Source organism: Mercenaria mercenaria, chromosome 8 (genome assembly GCF_021730395.1).
Source record: "Mercenaria mercenaria strain notata chromosome 8, MADL_Memer_1, whole genome shotgun sequence".
Lineage (NCBI taxonomy): Eukaryota > Metazoa > Mollusca > Bivalvia > Venerida > Veneridae > Mercenaria > Mercenaria mercenaria.
The window spans coordinates 30,560,359-30,584,770 of record NC_069368.1 but is presented as its reverse complement, the minus strand read 5'-3'; the positions used below and the strand labels follow the sequence as shown (position 1 = coordinate 30,584,770).

Here is a 24,412-nt window from a genome sequence, read left to right as displayed (position 1 = left end):
TGAGGTATGTCATCAGCAAATAAGCGTATTCTACCTTTAACAGAGTCAGGAAGGTCATTGATAAAACAAAGGAAGAGACAAGGACCCAACACTGAAACTTGAGGACCCCCCCCCCCCCCCCCCCCCCCTTGATAGAACAGGTAAAGAGTGTGAGCCTTAAACTACTACAGATTGAGAACGGTTACTAAGTAAAGATTGAATCCAGGAAAGATAGATTCTGTAGACACAAAGTTTCACGATTTCATAGAGAAGGAGTTGATGATCGATCTTGTCGAAAGCTTTCGAGAAATCCATTACAGTGAGACCTGTTTGTTTCCAGATTCTTGTGTAAATGATAATAGTTGAGCCTCACAGCTATGTTTGGAACGGAAGCTGTATTGGAAAGGTGTGAGAAGATTCTTGACTATTTTGGTTCTCTCAGGTTTGATTTTTTTTGTGTTTTATGTGATTCATCAAGTGATTCATAAAACGGACTTCTGCCAGAGTAGCCAGAGTTTGTTTGTTTCCAGATTCTTGTGTAAATGATAATAGTTGAGCCTCACAGCTATGTTTGGAACGGAAGCTATATTTGAAAGGTGTGAGAAGATTCTTGACTATTTTGGTTCTCTCAGGTTTGATCTTTTTTTTGTGTTTTATGTGATTCATCAAGTGATTCATAAAACGGACTTCTGCCAGAGTAGCCGGAGTTTCTAGGGCTTTAACATGTTGCGAAATGACCCTTTTTTACCCTCAGGGTTGATTTTTAGTGTTTCATGTATCAAGTGATCCATCAAACGGACTTCAAAGAATTGTCTTACTTATCAGTTAGCAGTCCTATAACTGTTTAATCCAAACACAGTCAATATCGTTTCATACACACACACAAGTAATACCGAGTTAATACAACACGGAATGTTGATTGTCTGATGGCATAAGGTGACCACAATCAATTTTTGAATGGCATTTTGCGTTGTGATTGGCATGTCACAGGAACCTACCTTTTTCCAAGGGTTTAGATGAAATACCGTTATTAAGCCGCTTTAGGTGTATGTGTTCACATGTCAACCTTTGGTCAACTGACACAACTTTAAAATGCAAACTTCAGGAATTGGTTGCTGTTAACAAGTATGAAAACTTTATTCTCCAGTTTCTTTATATTATATCTTCAAGCTAATTTATTTGGTACAAATTCAAGGCAAACACTGAAGTTTAATAAATACAAAACCAGAAGCCTTCAAATAAATATTCTTTATTTTTACACTCAAAGTTATATGGAATTCACTGCAATTGTTTATGATATCAATATAAACAAGAGGACCCATATGGTCCTGAATAAGGTCCTGAATCGCTTAACCTGGACCTTGTCGGTTATGACAGTCATAGTAAAAATTCACAATTTGTAATAGTTAACGCTACATTCTGGGCATTCTGGAAATTTTAAACTTATATTGGATAAGATTAGAAGTATATTGATAATCCACAGAGAGAGACTAATATTGCCCTAGGGGTGGTGATTCAATCAAGTTTGAAAGAACTCCATTATAAATTTTGCTAATTTACATGCAAAATATTTTAGCTCTTACCCTTGTGGCTCTGAAAAAGATTTTTGCTATATAAGTAAATCATGTTTTTTAGCTCCACTATTCGGAGAATAGGGGGGCTATACTACTCGCTCCGGCGTCGGCGTCGGCGTCGGCGTCGGCGTGACCCTTCTTGGTTAAAGTTTTTCGGCAACCTTTGTTTTTCTGTCATATCTTTGTAACTATTGCTTATATCTTACTGTAACTTCACATAAACATTGTCCAGTATACAAACAATGTATGTGTAGGGGCTGAGCCCATTATACCCAAGGTCAAGGTCACCAAGCTGTTATACTTAGGTTATTTTTAAGGTTAAAATTTTTCGGCAACCTCTGTTTTTCTGTCATATCTTTGTTACTATTGCTTATATGTTACTGTAAGTTCACATAAACATTATCCAGTATACAGACAATGTATGTGTAGGGGCTGAGTCCATTATACACAAGATCAAGGTCACCAGGGTGTTAAAATTAGGTTATTTTTAAGGTTAAAGTTTTTCGGCAACATTTGTTTTTCTGTCATATCTTTGTTACTATTGCTTATATCTTACTGTAACTTCACATAAATTTTGTCCAGTATACAAACAATATATTTGTAGGAGCTGAGCCCATTATACTCAAGGTCAAGGTCACCAAGGTGTTATACTTAGGTTATTTCTAAGGTTAAAGTTTTTCGGCAACTTTTGTTTTTCTGTCATATCTTTGTTACTTTTGCTTATATCTTACTGTTAGTTTACATAAACATTGTACAGCATACAAACATAGTATATGCAGGGGCTACGCCCATTATGCCAAAGGTCAAGGTCACCAAGGAGTTTACTTGGAATTATTTTCGTCTTAATTTTTTTCGAAAGCTTCGTTTATAGACATATCTTTGGTAACAATCCCCATAACTCTGATTTGTATTTTTGACCAAATTGTGCCCCTTTTATACTTATTTTTTTTAAACAAACTTCGTTTTCTGGACATAACTTTGGTACTATATAAGATAATAACTTGAAACTCAAAAATATCTTTACAATCATCATCTGCATGTGTTGTATCAATCCTAATAACTCTAATTTGTGTATTTGATGGAATTTTGCCCCTTCGTGTATCTTCCTTTTAAAGTAGAAGTCTCTTATTCAGACATATATTCATTTTACTGTCCCCGAATAGTGGAGCACGCTGTCTTACGGACAGCTCTTGTTCTATATAAAACTAAGTAGGAACCATTTTGATTTGAACATGTAAAATATCTTAACTCTTGTCATTGCAATTCTTTTGAGATTTTAAAAGATTTTCCTGTAAGACTTTGCAAGCTCATTAGCACAAGCGGGGGCAATTTTGACATCAGGGGGCATGATTTGCTCAATTTTAAGAGATGCATTCATTAGGCCATGCTACATACAAAATATATATAGTCTGGGCCTAAAGGAATATTTTTATAGGATTTAATATATTACTCTATGTGAAACTTAAAGCCCCAAGGCAGATCCAATATGTCCCCGGAGTCCATGATTTGAACAATTTTGAAAGAGATGTACTTGCCAATGCTTCTTGCAAAATATCTAAGCTCTGGGTCTTGTGATACTTGAGAAGATTTTTAAGGTTTTACAATATAAAATGGAATATGTACTGAGTTCAGTCAAAGAGCCTGACTCAATCTGATAGACAAGACAAAAGTTGATCACAAAACCTCACCTTGTCACACAGTGACACGAGCTAAAAAAATTCAAGTATAGTTTAATCTGACTTAGTCTTACCTATCAAATGGAATTTTGTTCAATAATGTAAATTGACTTTTCACCATTTTCACACTGTTATGTATGGCGTTCCGTTTGGACAGTCGTGACCCTTTGTTTAATACTAAACCGCGATGCTCGATGGTACGATGATACACTTAATACATATAAAACACTAAAAAATCAAATCTGAGAGTACCAAAAGGGTCATTTCGCAATAGGTATTACAGTATTTTCTCTGGCTATTCTGGCTAGCTAGGGTAGCTAGAACCAGTGGACATCTCGGAAATTCTGGCAGTTCTGGCTAGCCAAAGTAGCCAGAGCAATTGACATCCTGGTTACTCGGCTACTCTGGTCAGCCAGAGTAACCAGATTTATGGCTACTATGGCTTCTCTGGCTAAACTCTGGCTGACCTCTGGCTACTCTGGCCAGCCATAGTGACCAGAGTTCTGGCTACCATGGCTACTCTAAATAGCCACATGAAAATAGTTATTAACTTGAAATTCAGTTTTAAACATGCTTTTTAGATAGAAATGACATATTATGAGTCGCGCCATGAGAAAACCAACAAAGCAGGCTGGTCTGGATCTATGCTGGTGGCAAAGCCACTATGTTTGTTTTCTCATGGCACGGCTCAATTATTAGAATTCATGATCAAATTCAGCAAAGACTGAAAAGATTTTGTGAACTTGGGACCTGGTTACTCTGGCTACTCTGGCTGACCAGAGTAGCAAAAACATGTTAAAATCCTAGAAACTTTGGCTACTCTGGCCAGCCAAAATAACCAGAGCAAATGGAATCCTGGTGACTCGGGCTACTCCGGATACTCTGGCTGACCGGAGTAGTCAGAACATGTTAAAATCCTAGATACTCTTGCTACTATGGCTGAACTCTGGCTACTCTGGCTGAACTCTGGCTACTCTGGCCAGACAGAGTAACAAGAGTTCTGGCTACTCTGGCTACTCTAAATAGCCACTTGAAAATAGTTATTAACTTGAAATTCAGTTTAAACATGCTATTTAGATAGAAATGATATATTAAGTTCATAATCAGACTCAGCTAAGACGGAAAATGTTTTGTGAATTAGGTTACTCTGGCTACTCTTAAAATCCTAGAAATTCTGGCTACTCTAGCCAGCCAGACTAACCAGAGCAAATAAAATCCGGGTGACTCGGGCTATTCTGGATACTAGCCTGACCAGAGTAGCCAGAACATTTTAACATCCTAGAAACTCGGGCTTTTCTTGCTGAAGTCTGGCTACTCTGGCTGAACTCTGGCTACTCTGGCTAGCCAGAGTAACCAAAGTTCTGACTTCTCTGGCTACTCTGGCTAAACTCTGGCTGAACTCTGGCTACTCTGGCTAAACTATGGCTCAACTCTGGCTGCTCTGGCTAATTTCACGCACATGATTCAGCGTAAAATTTGCATCTGATGTTCATTCAGCGAAAGACACTTTAACTAAATAGATATCTTCTCTACAGTTATTTGCCGAATATAGATGTATTCATAATTATTATACCCCCACAAAACGAAGTTTGGTGGGTATATAGGAGTAAGCTTGGCGGTCGGTTGGTCGGTCGGTTCGTCGGTCCGTTGGTTTTTGTGGTTTCCGGATGATAACTCATGAAAGGCTTGACCGATTTGAATAATTTTTGGTACACAGGTGTAACATCAGAAAATACAGGTCAAGTTTGAATTTGCGGTCAATAGGTCAAAGGTCAAGGTCACAGTGACCCTGAACAGTTAAACAGTTTTCGGATGATAACTTGAGAACGCTTGGGCCAGTGATCATGTATTTTTGTACACAGGTGTAACATCATGAAATACAGGTCAAATTTGATTTTGAGGTTTGTAGGTCAAAGGGAAAGGTCACAGTGACTCGGAAGAGTTAAACGGTTTCTAGATGATAACTTGAGAGCGCTTGGGTCTAGGATCTTAAATTTTTGTACACTGGTGTAACATGATTAAATACAGGTCATGTTTGATTTTGAGCTTTGTAGGTCAAAGGTCAAGGTCACAATAACACGAAACAGTTAAACGGTTTCCGGATGATAACTTTAGAACGTTTGGACCTATGATCATGAAAATTGATAGCGAGGTTGGTTATGACCAGCAGATTATCCTTAATGATTTTGAGGTCAGCAGGTCACAGGTCAAGGTCACAGTGACCCGGAACACTAAAACGGTTTTCGGAAAATAATTTCACAACGCTTGGGACTAGGATCACGAAATTTAATAGGGAGGATGACCAGCAGATGACCCGTAATTATTTTTGGTTCCAAAGGTCAAAGGTCATTTAAACATTTTCCGGACAATAACTTGAGAACGCTTGGGCTGAGGATCATGAAACTTCATAGGGAGGTTGATCATGACCAGCAGGTGACCTCTATTGATTTTGAGGTCAGTAGGTCAAAGGTCAAGCAAGTGCAGCTTTGACATTGGCTTAGTTCTGTGACAAGGCCATATTTGGGGGGTATAATTCGTCACTCCTGTGACAACTCTAGTTATATTTATTGTCTATTTGAGTCTAGTTGAAATGAATTATTCGAAGGAGACACGACTTGTTCATATTCACATGTCTCTCGAAAGCTGAGCTGTTGCATAATTTTGTTACGACACATATATCAATATTGCAGTCCTTTATAAATGATTCTGTCTTCACATCTGCTTTTAATATCACTTTAACCATTTAGTCTGGTTAACTTCTTTTATTTCACCGGTTAACTGCTTTTCCTTCATCGACTCATTGGCCCCGGTTAGCTGCTTTTTATCTCTTTCCAACCATTGGCCCCGGTTAGCTGCTTTTTATTTCTCCTTGGCCATTGACTCCGGTTAGCTGCTTTTCGTCTCACCTTAAACATTGGGTCCAGTTCGCTGCATTTTTTAAATTCAACTGAACTATTCACTCTGTCTAACTGCTTTTTATCTCGCCAGAACCATTGACTCCGATTAGCTGAGATCGAGCTGTGTCTGTCGTCCGCTGTACGTCAGCAACCATAGGCGGTTATTTCATTTAAAGGTCAAAGAAATCACCATTGACATCTTTACCAAGATAGCTAAATGAACTGGAGCCCTGTAGCAATGTAGTTTCTATGACAACTGAACAGAAACACTGTAACAGTCTTCCTTTCAACAGATATCTTCACTTCGTGATCTTTTCATCAAACTAAAAAGACAAGACCACCAGGAAACCAGTGTCCAGGATCTGATTTGATTTCACAGAAATTATCTCGATGCGTTTGCCTCATCTATTGTATTTCACTTTACTAAATATAAAAAAAATGCATATAGAACTACCGGTATATTCATAATAAAATGTCATACAAGAACAGTGGTAAGTTTGTTGATTATTAAAAAAAGACAGCCAGTTTTTTAGTGGTAGTAACATTACTGTTTTAGGTAATGGATTTATTGTTTTAGCAGATCTGAAAAACAATTTAAATCTGTTTGACCCAGATAAGAGAACTTGCACAGCAGTATTGAAGTTAGAGAAAGGTCCACGAGATGTGTGTGCGTCTAATGTTAATAATACTGACTTGTATGTTAACGAGGCCGGTGTCAAGGGGATTCATTTAATAAATACGAGTGATTTTAGTATTTCAAAAACATTACCGACAGAGGCTGAATGCTATGGCGTGGCTTGTTGGAAACGTGGTATTGCAGTTACATCAACTTCGTATAAAACGTATTATGGGCAATATGAACTACAACTTCTTGATTATCACGGACGTGTATGTAGAAAATTCGTTGTTGCAGAATTATGAAGTTTCAGTGCGAAAACGAATGTTTTGATATTATTATCATTGTATATTTTTAAGGTTTTGCATATATACATTTCTCGATAAATAAAGTTGGACTTTTCGTAATGTTTTGACCCTTTATTCCTGTTGATGTTTTATCAAGTATATGACTGTAATAAGGAATACTTCATAACTGATATGGTAGCCTTCGGAATTACAAACACAACCAATAATATGAGCCGCGCCATGAGAAAACCAACATAGTGGCTTTGCGACCAGCATGGATCCAGACCAGCCTGCGCACCCGCGCAGTCTGGTCAGGATCCATGCTGTTCGCTTTCATAGTCTATTACAATTAGAGGAACCGTTAGCGAACAGCATGGATCCTGCTGGTCGCAAAGCCACTATGTTGGTTTTCGCATGGCACGGCTCATATATTTTATAGAAGACGGTCTTGTTATTTTTAATGATTTAATTGAACACTCCTCCCTTTGGATAACGATATCTTTGCAAACTAGGACTTTGGCATTTTGACCTTTATCACTAATTTTCAGTCTGTGCGAGATAAGTACAGATAGTTCGTATTTAGATATTATCAAATGTTTATGCACATAATTTTTCTCTTGCATATTGTCTTTAATCCAATTGGATTTGTGTGATAAAACAGTGTACTAATTATAATGTGGAGAAAGAGTACGCTCTTTCGGGTTAAACATGGATAGCTGTGGAAGGCTCCCACCTCCTCCACCATTGAACCTCAACTTTGGAATCGCTCCGACTCGACTGATAGCTAAAAGACAATTTGGCAAATATCAAATGTCTGTGTTTTTTTCGTGTTATAACGTCTGCAGAATCCCGAGGGATTGGTTGGTGCCCGAGCCCGTAGGGCTAACGCTATTCTAGCATAAAACGCGGAGAAAACTTATAAATGAATACATTCTGCCTCAACGTCATTAGATTTCCATGAAATGCGCTGTTTTTTTCACGTTGACGTCATTTTCCATTTCAATTATCCGTTTTGGGTCCGAAATATGTTTACACTTTGCCACGAAACGCGCATATATAAAAGTGTTATAACAGCCGTGAGCGCGAGAATCTCTCTGTTAACACACGTTTTCTCTCTTGTTAAAACACCACTGAAATGTGACAAGAACAGCAGTTTTATGCTAGAATACAGGATTGTTACACACATAGTTCAGGTGCACTTATAAGCAGAGCAACCAAAATTTTGCAACTGGAAAGTTTTTCCAATTGGAATGATCCCACTATAAGTTTTTGATCTTTGTCACTCTTTGAGCCGCGCCATGAGAAAACCAACATAGTTGCTTTGCGACCAGCATGGATCCAGACCAGCCTGCGCACCCGCCAGCAGGCTAAGGGTTCAGAGAGACTGACTGATTGAGACACGAAAGAAAATGAGCCGTGCCATGAGAAAACCAACATAGTGGCTTTGAGACCAGCATGGATCCAGACCAGCCTGCGCATCCGCACAGTCTGGTCAGGATCCATGCTGTTCGCTTTCAAAGCCTATTGGAATTAGAGAAACTGTTAGCGAACAGCATGGATCCTTCCCAGACTGCGCGGATGCGCAGGCTGGTCTGGATCCATGCTGGACGCAAAGCCACTGTGTTGGTTTTCCCATGGCACGGCTCAAATAGCAAGCTTAGATCATTGGTATTCGGTGGTAAATAAACCTATTTTAAAATTTCTTCTGGAGGTATTCAACGGAACCAAGCAAAATATTAGCAGACTAGGTTTAGTTTATACATAATTTATTTAGGTCGATTGTGAAGGAAATTCTACAAGTTATATTAATGACCCTCGACACCTCATTCCTGACTCTTGTAAAGTGTATCAGATTTGAATGCTGTTGAGTGTGGTAGCTGTATTTTAGTGTTATTTCTTAACTACGCTCGCTAAATTGCTATCACCCTGTGTTCCGTGCGTATTTTCAGGGGACCCTGGGTTTTTGACATTTCATTCCTGGTGTTTATTTTATATATATAGGGGGTATTTTTTGTAAAGATAGACTTCTGTGGTCTTATTGATAGAATTTCAGACTCCTGTGCATTAGCCTATCGAGGCGGTTTAAGACTAGGTTTGATTGAGTCTGTTTATGAGAGGTAATGAAATAATGTGCAACACTCCTCAAACACTTTGTTACCGACTCCGTAATAAAATAGGCCTAACATTGAGTGAACCTCCATGTCTAACCAGATGGAATATATAATAAGATTGAGTGAACTCTTTTTCTAATCAGCTGGAATATGTAATACTATTTTGTGAACTTCAATCATGTCTCATCAGCTTGAATATATAATAACACTGAACGAACACCATGTCTAATCAGCTGGAATATATGATAACATTGAGGGAACTCATTTTCTGATCCGCTGGAATATAGATCTAGATCTCTATAATAACATTATGTGAACGCCATGTCTAATCAGCTTGAATTTGCGCCCTCGTGAAACTATTACGCCCGACGTATAACCGCCCATCTTGCGTAAATAGTGTTAAAATTCTCTTTTGCTATAAAACAGTTACTGCAGATGAAATATAGTAGCGGTCTTTCTAGGTCGCAACAAAAACACTGACGTCACCGCACGATCTTACGTGACGTCATTCTAGCATAACCGTATTTTAAGGTATTCGATCCGCAAATAAGCAAGTTCCATATAACAGTGCTATTAAGATAATTATATCAAATATTGATGCCTGGTAAGCTTATAATTTTGGTATCATTTGAAAGTGCATTGTTTACTGAAAAAGCAAATATAAATTACATGACCAAAAAGATATGATAGAAATTTTCTTTTTCAGTGATAGGGATCTACTTCAACAGAAACCCAGTCTATTACAGTGTAAGATTTATCATTTGCAGTAAAAAAAATGGACAAAATGATTTTTGCATGTCATTTATGGTCAACTTATTTACTTATTCTTGTTCAGCAGACACAACTCTTTCAAATGATACAAAAAATCATGGGGTCACCAGGCATCAAAATTTTCCTATTTGTGGATCGGATACCTTAACAGAGACAAGTATATTAGAATATATAACGTCGAACGAACTCCATGTATAATCAGCTGGAATATATAATAATAATATTGAAGAACTCCATGTTTAATCAGCTGGACAGAACATATTTATTCAGCTACATCCACCTGTACATTGGACTTAACTACCAGGTAAATAAAAGAAGTAAATAGTGTAACTTAAAATGAAACTTTATTAAAACACCGTTCAGTTATATTTGCAAAGTCTTTTCTCATGGCAATCTGGGGATGCATCAACTGGAGTGCATGTCTAAGCTGAAATGTAATAAGTTAAATATGATTTAGATTTACTTCAGTTTTAACCAATGCTTACATACTGAAAAAGACATCGAAATAATCTAAAGTTCATTTCTCAACATTTTTAAAAACATACAAAATGTGCTGTGTGATTTTTTATGCACCCTCGCCTCCACCCCCGCCTCTGCCTCACACACACGCTTTGGTCGGCATATGCTGCCTTCCTGAGTCTTCCCCATTTATTCATTTATTGATTGATTTATTTTATTATTATTATTATTATTATTATTATTATTATTATTGGCAATGGCATCATGTCTAAAACTACTGTAAAGAATTAAGAATGTAGAGAATTATGACAACTTGTATGCTGTAATATAGGACATTGAGAGGAAGGGTAGTGTAGAGGGACCATAACTCTACTTACTTACTTTTTCGGATTTCTACCTTTAATTGTTGCTTTATGCAAGGCGTATCTTTTAGTATATTAGGTGGGTGGGATATGGTCGCATATATCTATTGACAGAGCTTCAAGCGCCTGTGGTTTCAAATACTCGTACATAGCTGTTATTCCTTCGATTTATTTTGCACACTCTTTGACATTACCTTTTATGTTGCGCATTTATGTTAAGTAGATATGTTTAAGTGAGAATTACTAATAAATTTGAACATTGTCGTCCCTGAATGAACATATTTGGAACATTTCTGTTTGGAACATTTCTGTTTCCTTTTAAACGTTCTTTGAACATTATAATTTCTGGAGGAAAGTGTTTGGAACATTTCTGTTTCCTTTTAAACGTTCTTTGAACATTATAATTTCTGGAGGAAAGTGTTTGGAACATTATTGTTTATAATGAACGTATTTCGATTATTACATATTTTTAATGAAGATTATAGTTTCGTGATTAATATACTTGGGTTACGGTTTAATAATGCACGTATTTGGAACATTACTGTTTCTAGTTGAAAATATTTGGAACATTAGTGTTTCTAGTTGAAAATATTTGGAACATTACTGTTTCTAGTTGAACGTTTCTGGAACATTACTGTTTCTAGTTGAACGTATCTGGAACATTACTGTTTCTAGTTGAACGTTTCTGGAACATTACTGTTTCTAGTTGAACGTATCTGGAACATTACTGTTTCTAGTTGAACGTATTTGGAACATTACTGTTTCTAGTTGAACGTATTTGGAGCATTAGTGTTTCTAGTTGAACGTATTTGGAGCATTAGTGTTTCTAGTTGAAAATATTTGGAACATTACTGTTTCTAGTTGAAAATATTTGGAACATTACTGTTTCTAGTTGAAAATATTTGGAACATTACTGTTTCTAGTTGAACGTATTTGGAACATTACTGTTTCTAGTTGAACGTATTTGGAACATTACTGTTTCTAGTTGAACGTATTTGGAGCATTAGTGTTTCTAGTTGAACGTATTTGGAACATTACTGTTTCTAGTTGAACGTATTTGGAGCATTAGTGTTTCTAGTTGAACGTATTTGGAACATTACTGTTTCTAGTTGAACGTATTTGGAGCATTAGTGTTTCTAGTTGAAAATATTTGGAACATTACTGTTTCTAGTTGAACGTATTTGGAACATTACTGTTTCTAGTTGAACGTATTTGGAACATTACTGTTTCTAGTTGAACGTATTTGGAACACAACTATACTTGGAACAGTCATGATCACAGTTTCTTGGTATGCGTACTGGCAACATTACTGTTTCTTAATGGAAGTACAGTATATGGAACAATGTTATTCAAATATTTCAAATCTAGTCACAAACATACCTTCACGTTTACCATGATCCCCACATTCACAATGACCATGGTTACACACGCCATTTTGTCCTGCAGGACATCCTCCGTCACACTGGTGGTTACTATGGCAAGTGTTTTGACGTTTACCTACTGCGGCATTGTCCCCACAATCACAATGGCCGTGCGAATTGCAGACACCTTTACTACCGTCTGGACAAGTGGGACAGCTTCCACCACCATGGCATGTTGCACGTTTCGCTGTGACGACAGAAAATATGTTATTACACTGTGACCAATAAATTTACAGAGGATATATCTTGTTTTAGTGTAAAACAATTTTAATACATTTTTATTTCAGTTCATTTTCGAGATACTACACTGCAGTATATCTAAAGATTACCACAGTAGAGTTTTTGATTTTGATGTTTTCAAATATATTTCACTCGACTGTTTCAATAATTCACTGTAAAAAGACCTCAATATTGTGTTGCTATAGTATAAAAGTTTCGTCAAACTTAAATGTTCTTGCATGTTTTCAAAAGCCGTCTCATGTTGTTCTTGTTGTTGTCGTTCTTTTCTCTCTCTCTCTCTCTCTCTCTCTCTCTCTGTGTGTGTGTGTGTGTGTGTGTGTGTGTGTGTGTGTGTGTGTTGTAAAATGATTTTGTTGAAGATCATGACATATGTAACAAAACTGCGACGTAGACCTGCCAAAATGTGGTTGAGATAAATCTAGAGGTTAGTTGCTTTAAATGGATTTCCTCTTAATTGCTGTAGTCTTAAGGAAATGTTTATCAGGAAAGACGGAATCACGTTAAAAATATTTAGAAAATTACTGTTTCTTGATGAATGTACTTGAACGTAGTTTCTAAATGGAAACAATGCAATTGAAAGATTGCTCTTAAATTTTGCAAATTTACAAAGTAATTGCTGTCACAAACTAACCTGCACGTTTACCATGATCCCCGCATTCACAATGACCATTATTACACACGCCATTTTGTCCTACAGGACATCCTCCGTCACACTGGTGGTTACTATGGCAAGCTATAAACATATCTTTCTTATTTTATTTCATTTACTGAATGCAATGAATAAAGACAATTCCGGTGGTTATTAAATGCATTTGGAACATTATCATTGTTTAAAGAACGAATTTGGAACATTACTGTTTAATAATGAACATATTAGTATTGTGTTCCTTGCTGTTTGTTGATGATTTTCTCTCTTTTTTTTTTAGAAAATAAGATTCTACTTAGAATATCACTGTTTCTAATGAACGTATTGTGTGTGCATTGCTGTTTGTTGATGATTCTATTTAAAATATCACTCTTTGCTTATTGTATGATTTTTTCTTTTTTTTTTATGAATAGATTTATTAATATCACTGTTTCTAATGAACGTATTGTGTGTGCATTGCTGTTTGTTGATGATTCTATTTAAAATATCACTCTTTCTTATTGAATGTATTGTATGTATTGTTGTTTGTTCATGATTATATTTATACTATTACTGTTTCTAATGAACGTATTTGTGTGCATTGTGGTTTGTTGATGATTCTATTTAGAATATCACTCTTCTTATGAACGCATTGTTCATTGTTTTGTTGATGATTCTATTTATATATCACTGTCTTCTATGAAGTATTATGTGTGCAATGTGTTTGTTGTGAGTCTATTTAGAATATCACTGTTTCTTAATGAACGTATTGTGTGTGCATTGCTATTTGTTGATGATTCTATTTAGAATATCACTGTTTCTTATTGAATGCATTGTATAAATTGTTGTTTGTTCATGATTCTATTTATACTATTACTGTTTCTAATGAACGTATTATGTGTGCATTGTGGTTTGTTGATGATTCTATTTAGAATATCACTCCTTCTTATTGAATGTATTGTATGTAATGTTGTTTGTTGGGGATTCTATTTAGAATATCACTATTTCTTTATGAACGTGTTGTGTGTGCATTGCTATTTGTTGATGATTCTATTTAGAATATCACTGTTTCTTATTGAATGCATTGTATAAATTGTTGTTTGTTTCTTAATGAACGTATTGTGTGTGCATTGCTATTTGTTAATGATTCTATTTAGAATATCACTGTTTCTTTATGAACGTATTGTGTGTGCATTGCTATTTGTTGATGATGTAGTAAAATACCGCAGAAAAACATTGAAATCCAATGGGCATTGCCCGCGTGGGTTCGAATCCCATCCTCGTCGCCATTGTAGTAAAATACCACAGACTCTACCGGGGATCGAACCCAGACCTCGTGATCTGAAGGCGGACACTCTAACCACGTCGCTAAAGGGTTAACCCAACAGCAAGGCTGTTGGAAGTGGCCTTATATACCTACAACCACTACACTGAGTCTAATTAGAATATCACTGTTTCTTAATGAACGTATTTTGTGTGCATTGCTCTTTGTTGATGATTTTATTTAGAATATCACTGCTTCTTATTGAACGTATTGTATGTATAGTTGTTAGTTGATGATTCTATTTACAATATCACTGTTTCTTAATGAACGTATTATGTGTGCATTGTTGTTTGTTGATGATTCTATTTAGAATATCACTGTTTCTTAATGAACGTATTTTATGTGCATTGCTCTTTGTTGATGAGTCTATTTAGAATATCACTGTTTCTTAATGAACGTATTTTGTGTGCATTGCTCTTTGTTGATGATTCTATTTAGAATATCACTGCTTCTTATTGAACGTATTGTATGTATAGTTGTTAGTTGATGATTCTATTTAGAATATCACTGCTTCTTATTGAAGGTATCGTACGTATAGTTGTTTTTAGATGATTCTATTTAGAATATCAGTGTCTCTTTATGAATGTATTGTGTGTGCATTGCTCTTTTTTGATGAGTCTATCTAGAATATCACTGTTTTGTAATGAGCGTATTGTGGGTGCATTGCTGTTTGTTGATGATTCTGTTTAGAATATCACTGTTTTCTAATGAACGTAATGTGAGCATTATTGTTTGTTGATGATTCTTTTTAGAAAATCACTGTTTCTTAATGAATGTATTGTGCACATTGATATTTGTTGATGACTCTATTGAGAATATCACTGATTCTTAATGAATGTATTGTGTACATTGCTGCTTGTTGATAATTCTATTTAGCGTACAACTGTTTCTTAATGAACGTATTTTGATAATTTTGATCATTATTATTTTTAATGAACTAATTTGAAAGGAAACGTCAGCTAAATTCAAAATTCTAGTATTTGGAACATAACATTCTCTCAACGAAGGCATAGGGATCATTTTAGTTTCTTGGGTAACATCCTTAGGACATTTCTGTTTCATGATGAACATATTTTGAACATAAGTGTTTCATGATAAACATATTTTGGACATAGCTGTATTTAAACATTGTTTCTTAATGAACATTCTTGGAACATTATAGCTTCTTAATTTGAGAAATTGCTTTTAAATATGTCAAAACTTACCTGCACGTTTACCATGATCCCCACATTCACAATGACCATTATTACACACGCCATTTTGTCCTACAGGACATCCTCCGTCACACTGGTGGTTACTATGGCAAGCTATAAACATTATCTTTCTTATTTTATTTCATTTACTGAATGCAATGAATAAAGACAATTCCGGTGGTTATTAAATGCATTTGGAACATTATCATTGTTTAAAGAACGAATTTGGAACATTACTGTTTAATAATGAACATACTAGTATTGTGTTCCTTGCTGTTTGTTGATGATTCTCTCTCTTTCTTTTTTTAGAAATTATTACTGTTTCTTAATGACCGTATTATATGCATTGTTGTTTCTTGATCCGTCTGTTAAGAATAACACTGTTTCTTAATAAACGTATTGCGTGTGCATTGCTGTTTGTTGATGATTCTATTTAGAATATCAGTTTCTTAATGAAAGTATTGTGTACATTGCTGTTTGTTGATGATTCTATTTAGAATATCAGTTTCTAAATGAAAGTATTGTGTACATTGCTGTTTGTTGATGATTCTATTTAAAACATCACTGTTTCTTAATGAACGTAGTTTGTGTTCTGCTGTTTGTTCACGATTTTATTTAGAATATCACTGTTTCTTAATGAACGCAATTTGCTTTTTGCTGTTTGTTTACGATTTTAATTAAAATATCACTGTTTCTTAATTAACGTTTCTTGATGAACGTATTGTGTGCATTGCTGTTTGTTGATGATCATGATACTATTTAGAATATCACTGTTTCTTAATCGAACGTATTGTGTACATTGCTGTTTGCTAATGACTCTATTTAGAATATCACCGTTTCTTAATAAAAGTATTGTTTGCAAAGCTGTTTGTTGCTGATAATATTTAGAACATTACTGTTTTTTGATGAACTTTTAGTGTGTATTGCTGTGTTGATGATTCTTTTTAAAATGTCACTGTTTCTTAATAGTACGTATTGTGTACATTGCCGTTTGTTTAAGATTCTACTCAGAATATCACTGTTTCTAATGAACGTATTATGTGTGCATTGCTGTTTGTTGATGATTCTATTTAGAATATCACTCCTTCTTATTGAATGTATTGCATGTATTGCTGTTTGTTGATGATTCTATTGATACTATCACTGTTTCTTAATAAACGTGTTGTGTGTGCATTGCTATTTGTTGATGATTCTATTTAGAATATCACTGCTTCTTATTGAACGTATTGTGTGTGCATTGCTCTTTGTTGATGATTTTATTTAGAATATCACTGCTTCTTATTGAACGTATTGTATGTATAGTTGTTTGTTGATGATTCTATTTAGAATATCACTGTTTCTTAATTAACGTATTATGTGTGCATTGCTGTTTGTTGATGATTCTGTTTAGAATATCACTGTTTTGTAATGAACGTATTGTGTGTGCATTGCTCTTTGTTGATGATTCTATTTAGAATATCACTCCTTCTTATTGAATGTATTGTATGTATTGCTGTTTGTTGATGATTCTATTTATACTATCACTGTTTCTTAATTAACGTGTTGTGTGTGCATTGCTATTTGTTGATGAGTCTATCTAGAATATCACTGTTTCTTAATGAACGTAATGTGCGCATTGTTGTTTGTTGATGATTCTGTTTAGAATATCATTGTCTCTTAATAAATGTATTGTGCACATTGATGTTTGTTGATGATTCTGTTTAGAATATCATTGTCTCTTAATAAATGTATTGTGCACATTGATGTTTGTTGATGATTCTGTTTAGAATATCACTGTTTCTTAATGAACGTAATGTGCGCATTGCTGTTTGTTGATGATTCTGTTTAGAATATCATTGTCTCTTAATAAATGTATTGTGCACATTGATGTTTGTTGATGATTCTGTTTAGAATATCACTGTTTCTTAATGAACGTAATGTGCACATTGATGTTTGTTGATGATTCTGTTTAGAATATCACTGTTTCTTAATGAACGTAATGTGCGCATTGCTGTTTGTTGATGATTCTGTTTAGAATATCACTGTTTCTTAATGAATGTATTGTGCACACTGATGTTTGTTGATGATTCTATTGAGAATATCACTGTTTCCTAATGAATGTATTGTGTACATTGCTGCTTGTTAATGATTCTTTTTAGATATCACTGTCTCTTAATGAACGTATTGCGTATATGGTTGTTTGTTGATGATTCTATTGAGAATATCACTGTTTCTTAATAAATGTGTTGTGTACATTGCTGCTTGTTGATAATTCTATTTAGCATACAACTGTTTCTTAATGAACGTATTTTGATAATTTTGATCATTATTATTTTTAATGAACTAATTTAAAAGGGAACGTCAGCTTAATTCAAAATACTAGTATTTGGAACATAACACTCTCTCAACGAACGCATAGGGATCATTTTAGTTTCTTGAGTAACATCCTTAAGACATTTCTGTTTAATGATGAATATATTTTGAACATTAATATTTCATGATGAACATAGCATAGTGGACATATCTGTACTTAAACATTGTTTCTTAATGAACATACTTGGAACATTAAAGTTTCTTAATTTGAGAAATTGCTTTTAAATATGCCAAAACTTACCTGCACGTTTACCATGATCCCCACATTCACAATGACCATTATTACACACGCCATTTTGGCCTGCAGGACACCCTCCGTCACACTGGTGGTTACTATGGCAACTGTTCTGACGCTTACCTACAAACATATATCTTCGTTTTATTTCATGTTTCAAATGGTTTTATACAAATATTTCCCCTTTCTTGCTGTGTGCTGTAGGGTTTATTACGCTTTTTAGCGATTTTTTGATAAAGTAGAGTGTTATATATCTGATAACTTCACAGCGATATTGTTTAGATAATTTTTACTATGAAATTGTGAGAAATGTTTCACTCTACTTTTTAACGTTTAACTTTATGTATGTATGTATGTATGTATGTGTGCGTACGTGCGTACGTGCGTGCGTGTGTTTTACATACATTACCTTGGTAGCACCCTGTCGAGAGCAGTTCACATAGATGATGAAATCAACTGTCGTATAGCAAAAGCCAGTGCTGCATTTGGGAGACTACAACCTACTACAGTATGGAAACGTCGCGGCATACATCTCGTAACAATGATAAGTGTCTACAGGGCTGTCGTCATCACAACATTGCTATATGCTTGCGAAACATGGGCAGTTTATGCCAGACACGCCAGACGACTGAACCACTTTCACTTGACCTGCCTTCGCAAGGTGATGAATATCAAGTGGCAAGACAAAATCCCAGACACTGATATGTATTCACTCGAGCAAAACTCCCCTAGATATATGTCATCCTCCAGCGATCACAAGTACGTTGGCCTGGTTACATCTGCCGCATGCCAGATACACTGAAGGATCCCCAAACAACTTCTGTTTGGTGAGCTAACTGCTGGGACTAGGTCCTTAGGCGGTTTGCGGAAACGCTTCAAAGACAGTCTGAAAGCATCCCTGAAGTCACTTGGATTTGGCACAGACACATGGGAGGAATTGGTGAAAAACCACACAGCATGGAGAACAGCAATATCAACAGGAGCCAGAAATCCAGAGACAGCAGAGACAGTTGGAGGAGTGCAAGAAGAGACGTACGCATCTCAACTACAGACACTGAACACAGGTGCCCGACCTGTGGCAGACATTTTCGTGCCCGAATTGGACTGACGAGTCACCTTCGGACACACCGAACCCAGTCAACTACATAGAGCATGATGTCATGGTCATCTTCGCTGAGCGATGGACGAACATCATGTATGTATGCATGTATGTATGTATGTATGCCTTTTTTATTATTATTTTATTTTTTTGGAAAATGAAAATGCCAAATTTGATTTTATTTCCACAAACAAATGTGGCTGAATTGCCTTAGTTAAAATAAAACCTACCCGTAGTAGTATTTTCACATTTGCACACACCAGCGACACAAACAGCTGTCAGAGTAGCATCGTTACAGCTTCCACAATCACTGTTTTGGGCACAATGAGTGTTTCCATCTGGATGTGGGTGATGGTGTGTATGATCTCCGGTGCCTCCGGTGCCAGTCCCTGGATGATGGTTCACCGCCACCGCATAAGCTAAATAAAAAATTTGAACACATCTGTCGCAACGTTATATAGCTATTCGTAAGTTAAAGTGAAAAAACCTTCATAAAAACTGTATAACATAATAAAATATAATAAAATGTATACATAATATAGGATACAGTGTCACTTGAGAAAATTTAAATAATAAACACGGGCAATTTCACGGTATGTACCGCAGACATGTGACCGCACTAGTGTTCTTTTTAGCAAAACAAAAGAATTATAATAAACGGAATTGATATATTTCTGTTATCTACTGACTTTCTAGCATAACAAGCCTGTCTGTGCATCAATTAATCAATTTTGTATTTACTGACAGCTCATTGGCTGTTCCTCCTGTGACCTCTGACAGTGACTTTAACTGCATTCCCACTACACCCCCCACGTTCAATAAAGTGGGTCACAAGGGCGACAAGTGTGTATGAAGGAGGCCTGGGAGGCCACAAATGGATCCCTTGCAGAATCTGGCATAACAGGGTTACCCTGCTGGATAATTAACATGGAGGTTAAACCAATAATTAACATCTAATGCGAAGAACACAATGACTTCCTTCTTAAAACAAACGAGATTCCCCAATGGAAGGTTAATTACTATATAGAAGCAGTTATTCCACACATATCTTATAATAACAAGAACTAAGGTCATGGGATATCCTGATCTAAGTTCATAAACTTCTGGGATGTCTAGAAAAACATACCAAATTATTAAGGCCATGGGATACCCAGAGCAAGGACCATATTACTGACACTAATGCATACCAGGGGATACACATACTGCAATAGTTCATAAACTACTGAGTTGCACGGAGAAACATACCAAATTATTACGGTGCTGCGATACCCGGGGATGGGACTATCATACTCATACTAATGTGTACTATGGGAAATCCATTCTGTCCTAAATTTCAAAAACACAACCAAGATACGTAGCAAAACATACAAATCTGAGAAACCTGGGTTTTCTGGAAAGCTTGGCGGACAGATAGACGTAGTTTCTGCATCTTTCACAAGGATAAACCTGGGATGCCCAGGAAGCAGGGAAGACCCCAAATAGATGGACGCAGTCACTGCATCTAATGCCAGAATGGACTTTGCCTTTGCTGACCTGTATCTGAAAGAGGATCCAAAGTAAGTGATCCATGACCCGGAGTCCCTTTCCCCAGGCCTCTAACCCTAGAATCTCTATTGCTTAAACCAGGCTGGTCCTGCGGCAGGTCCTGAAATACCAATTCCCATCTGGAAGGGACTCATGCTTCAACCCAAGTACAAAGGATGCTGTGGTTAAATAAAGGCTGCACAGTCATATCTACCATCAGTTTGAGAGACTGCAGTCTCACACTGGAGATAAATCGATCTTGCCGCCACTTAACCAAATCCACACGTCCACTTACAGAATAAGAGTTAGCAAGCCACAACCAGACCCACAAGTGAGACTCTGGCCCAACGTGCCTCTACCGGTCTATCCATCAGAACAGGAGACCTGAACACATCCCAAAGACCCTGCACAAAACCCCTTCAAGTCGATGTTTCCATAATTGTGTAAAGCCATAGTGGCAGGTGCCAGGCCCATACTGTAATTGTTGTCATTACCCGACCCTTTCCCCCGGATTGTGCACAGAAAGAGTAGTTAAACTACCAATCTCTGAATGAAGGGATTAGTAAAACTGAGGTGAAGGACATCGATCCCCAAACAAGGACACTACAGTTTGCAACACGGGACAAGAATCGCTCAACATATATTTGTTCCATAGTTGCTGCTATGGAGAAGGACTTCACGTACATGCACTTAGGTTAAATGTACACCGCGAGATGTAAGAGTATCGGCCGAGGCGTCAGTCGAGGTCTATATTCATATTTCGAACGGTGAACATATTTCATATCACCCTGTCAGGAATGCAATATATATTTTTTACTAGTATACCGAAAATATGTTAAGGTGAAAAACATTTACTGAAAAATCAACATATGGGGTTAAATGATTTATTCAACATTAAAAAGTCATTACTGACTGTAACAGCAGATTCCCATATTTCTACCGCATGCTAGGATAAAATGGTGGCGTAAGAAAGTTATGTCTGAATGGGGGAAAGGAGTAAAATTCAGTAGGATGTATTTAACGAACGGTAGTTTTCTTGTGTGAAGGTTAACACCCCAGTTTGTTTTTGTGTTCTCTACAGTAACGTTATAAAGTAAGTGGACTTTACAATGTTTAAAGATAGGTTATTCAAACGTCAAGGTCACTGGAATCATATATTTAAAACGATGTTTCTCATAACAGATCTTGTGCGGCCGTTCTGCGCATGCCCGGAATAACTATAAATTGGAGCACACAGCAAAATACGCATTTTTTTTTTGTATGTCCGCACGCATTTAGTGTATAATGTGTATAATATACTGACTAAAGGTTATGGTTTAAGTATCACCATGGTTACAAAATATATAATTTAAGATATTTTTCGTTTAAATTGCTTGAATCCAGTATATACTGGAGTCTGTAATATATCACCGGCGCACCAGATTTGTTTTTAGTCACAGCCTATTTAAAAAGAGTGTTTGTTAAAGTGTTAAGACACGCTTCTAAAATTCATTTATATCTCATAATATATCCCATTACCGGGATTCATTAAATTATATCTCTTTTACTAACACCTACCCACACTCCTTCTGCTAGTTCTAACCTATTATCCCACTCCCCTACTCCTACCAAAAGCCCCCACTCACAAAACTCTTTTTACTTTCCTCACCCTGATCTATATCCCCTCATACGTCTGCTGCTATCAGCTATTCATCCAATTTCATCGCCCCATACTTAATGGTTCCTAGTAGGCATCCACTCCTTTATTATTTCATTCAACTCGCAAATGCAATATCCTCTTATTTCTTACGTCTTAGTAAATATTTTCGAATAGTCGATCGCAATGTCATGACGCAGCTCTTGTTTATTCATTCAGTTCGGAAACCTACATCATAGAACTTGCTTCTAATTTTTTTTTTCGAAAAAAAAAGTATGCACTTACCAATTACGCATACCGCAATCAAAAGCTTCATCATTTTTTTCAGATTTTATCGGAACACTGTGAAGCCTTCGGATATAATGGCGCAAAAGTATTCAGGCCTGCTTTTATACTGCCCACATAAGATGGGATTTAACATCTGCTGTTAAATTTTATCTATGTAAGACAGATTTACGTTATATCAGTGAAAATCGTGATTTTATACTGCACTCTAAGATCACTTAAGATTGGAATTCGTTATAACCGTGGCAACTGAAATCACGACTTAAAATCTAGGACATGTTTTACAAAAGTTCACAAGTTTGATCCTAAAAGTTCTCCAAGTATGTACGTTTAAACATATCTACTTCATGGGATATAACTTGTATCTTTTATAAATGTTGTCATTAATTGAATTTCATGACAGATCTACTTGATTTTTCTTCGGCATAACTGAATAGTTAAAATGGATCTATTTAAAATGGTGTTCGTTAAAAACCTTTTAACTTCTCTTAACCCCCCTCCCCCCTTATTGTATAATTTGGACCCTTTTAAACATTTGAAATTTAAAAGATTTTTGCATTAAGGCCATGAAAAATTATATAAATAATAATGAAAAATAAAAGTACATTCATGTGTATATTGATACTGACATTATCTAATGAAAGAAAACTCAGTCAAAACGAGACCTGTCAAACGTCGCCGTGCCGAGCGTCTTACCGACAAATGTCACCCCGCCTAAACGAAAGGCGCTCAAGCAAACGCCACCCAACCGAATGTCGCCCCGATGAACATCGCCACGCCGAATGTCGCCCCCCCCCCCCCCTCCCCCCAAACGTTTTATCCAAGTCGGCCATCGCCCCGCGAAACGTCGCCTCGCTGAACGTTGCATCGACAAACGTCAACGCTCGAAACGTCGGCCCATGAAACGTTGCCCCGACAAACGTCGCCGCATCTAACGTCGCCTCGACAAACGTGGTCTTTTCCCTATTTTCACGGAATGACATGGTAGTATTAATCTAATCGGAGATAAAACGCGGTGATATTTTAATAGTTATGATATATTTGTTGGTCCCTAATGAAGTATTACCAGAGGAAATTGCTCACGCTTACCCACCCTATCCCCAATCCCCACCCCTCATCACTATCCCAACCTTCAATACATCCGTGATCCTATCAGTGACACGTTGATAGATGGAGGGCAATATGCGTGCGTCCGTGCATCCGAGCCCGTTCGTCTAATTTTTGTCCAGATTACACCTTTGTCGTACTTTGGGAGATACTTTATGCCTGCCTTCGTGAGACGGATTGTCGCTAGCAAACAGCATACTTCTATCTTTAAGGTCAATGGCATACTTGGCTAAGAGGGCTTGGCAAGGGTCATGTCAGATCTTATCAGAGTAGTTACATCAACGGTCACTGAGATTTTTTTTTTCATTTCATAGATTATACTGCAAGTGTCATGCCAAATCAAGGCCTTATAAAGTGAGATAGGGTGACGTTTGACGAGGCGACGCCCGCTGCGTCAGAACGAAATAACAGAATGGCACAAATCAGCCAAAATACATGTCCCCATACTTGTTTCCATCATAGGGATCCGTCACGTGCTATGACAGAGGGGGAAAAATTATGATAGAGGGGATTTTTTTTGTTTAAAGTGTTTTTTAGATGAAAATTCAAGAACTTATATGTGAAAAAAAAATACCCATAAATAACATAAATATAAACAAGGGGTGGAACATGGCTAATTTCGATCTTGTCAACTACCTT

At 36.5% G+C, this 24,412-nt stretch overlaps 1 protein-coding gene across 2 annotated transcripts in view; it reads right to left on the bottom strand.

The window, feature by feature from the left end:
* Positions 1–10,238: 10,238 nt before the first annotated feature.
* LOC128559003 (uncharacterized) overlaps positions 10,239–24,412 on the bottom strand; it is a 40,569-nt gene continuing 26,395 nt past the window's right edge. The window contains exons 7-12 of one of the 2 annotated variants that reach the window (XM_053549660.1): positions 19,452–19,640; positions 18,129–18,245; positions 15,548–15,649; positions 13,025–13,126; positions 12,113–12,340; positions 10,239–10,338 (exon numbers count right to left, since the gene is read on the bottom strand). In XM_053549660.1, coding sequence (XP_053405635.1) covers positions 10,334–10,338; positions 12,113–12,340; positions 13,025–13,126; positions 15,548–15,649; positions 18,129–18,245; positions 19,452–19,640 — 743 coding nt within the window. In that variant the 3' untranslated portion in view covers positions 10,239–10,333. The remainder of the gene's footprint in view (positions 10,339–12,112; positions 12,341–13,024; positions 13,127–15,547; positions 15,650–18,128; positions 18,246–19,451; positions 19,641–24,412) is intronic. The other variant, XM_053549661.1, reaches the window with a different exon arrangement.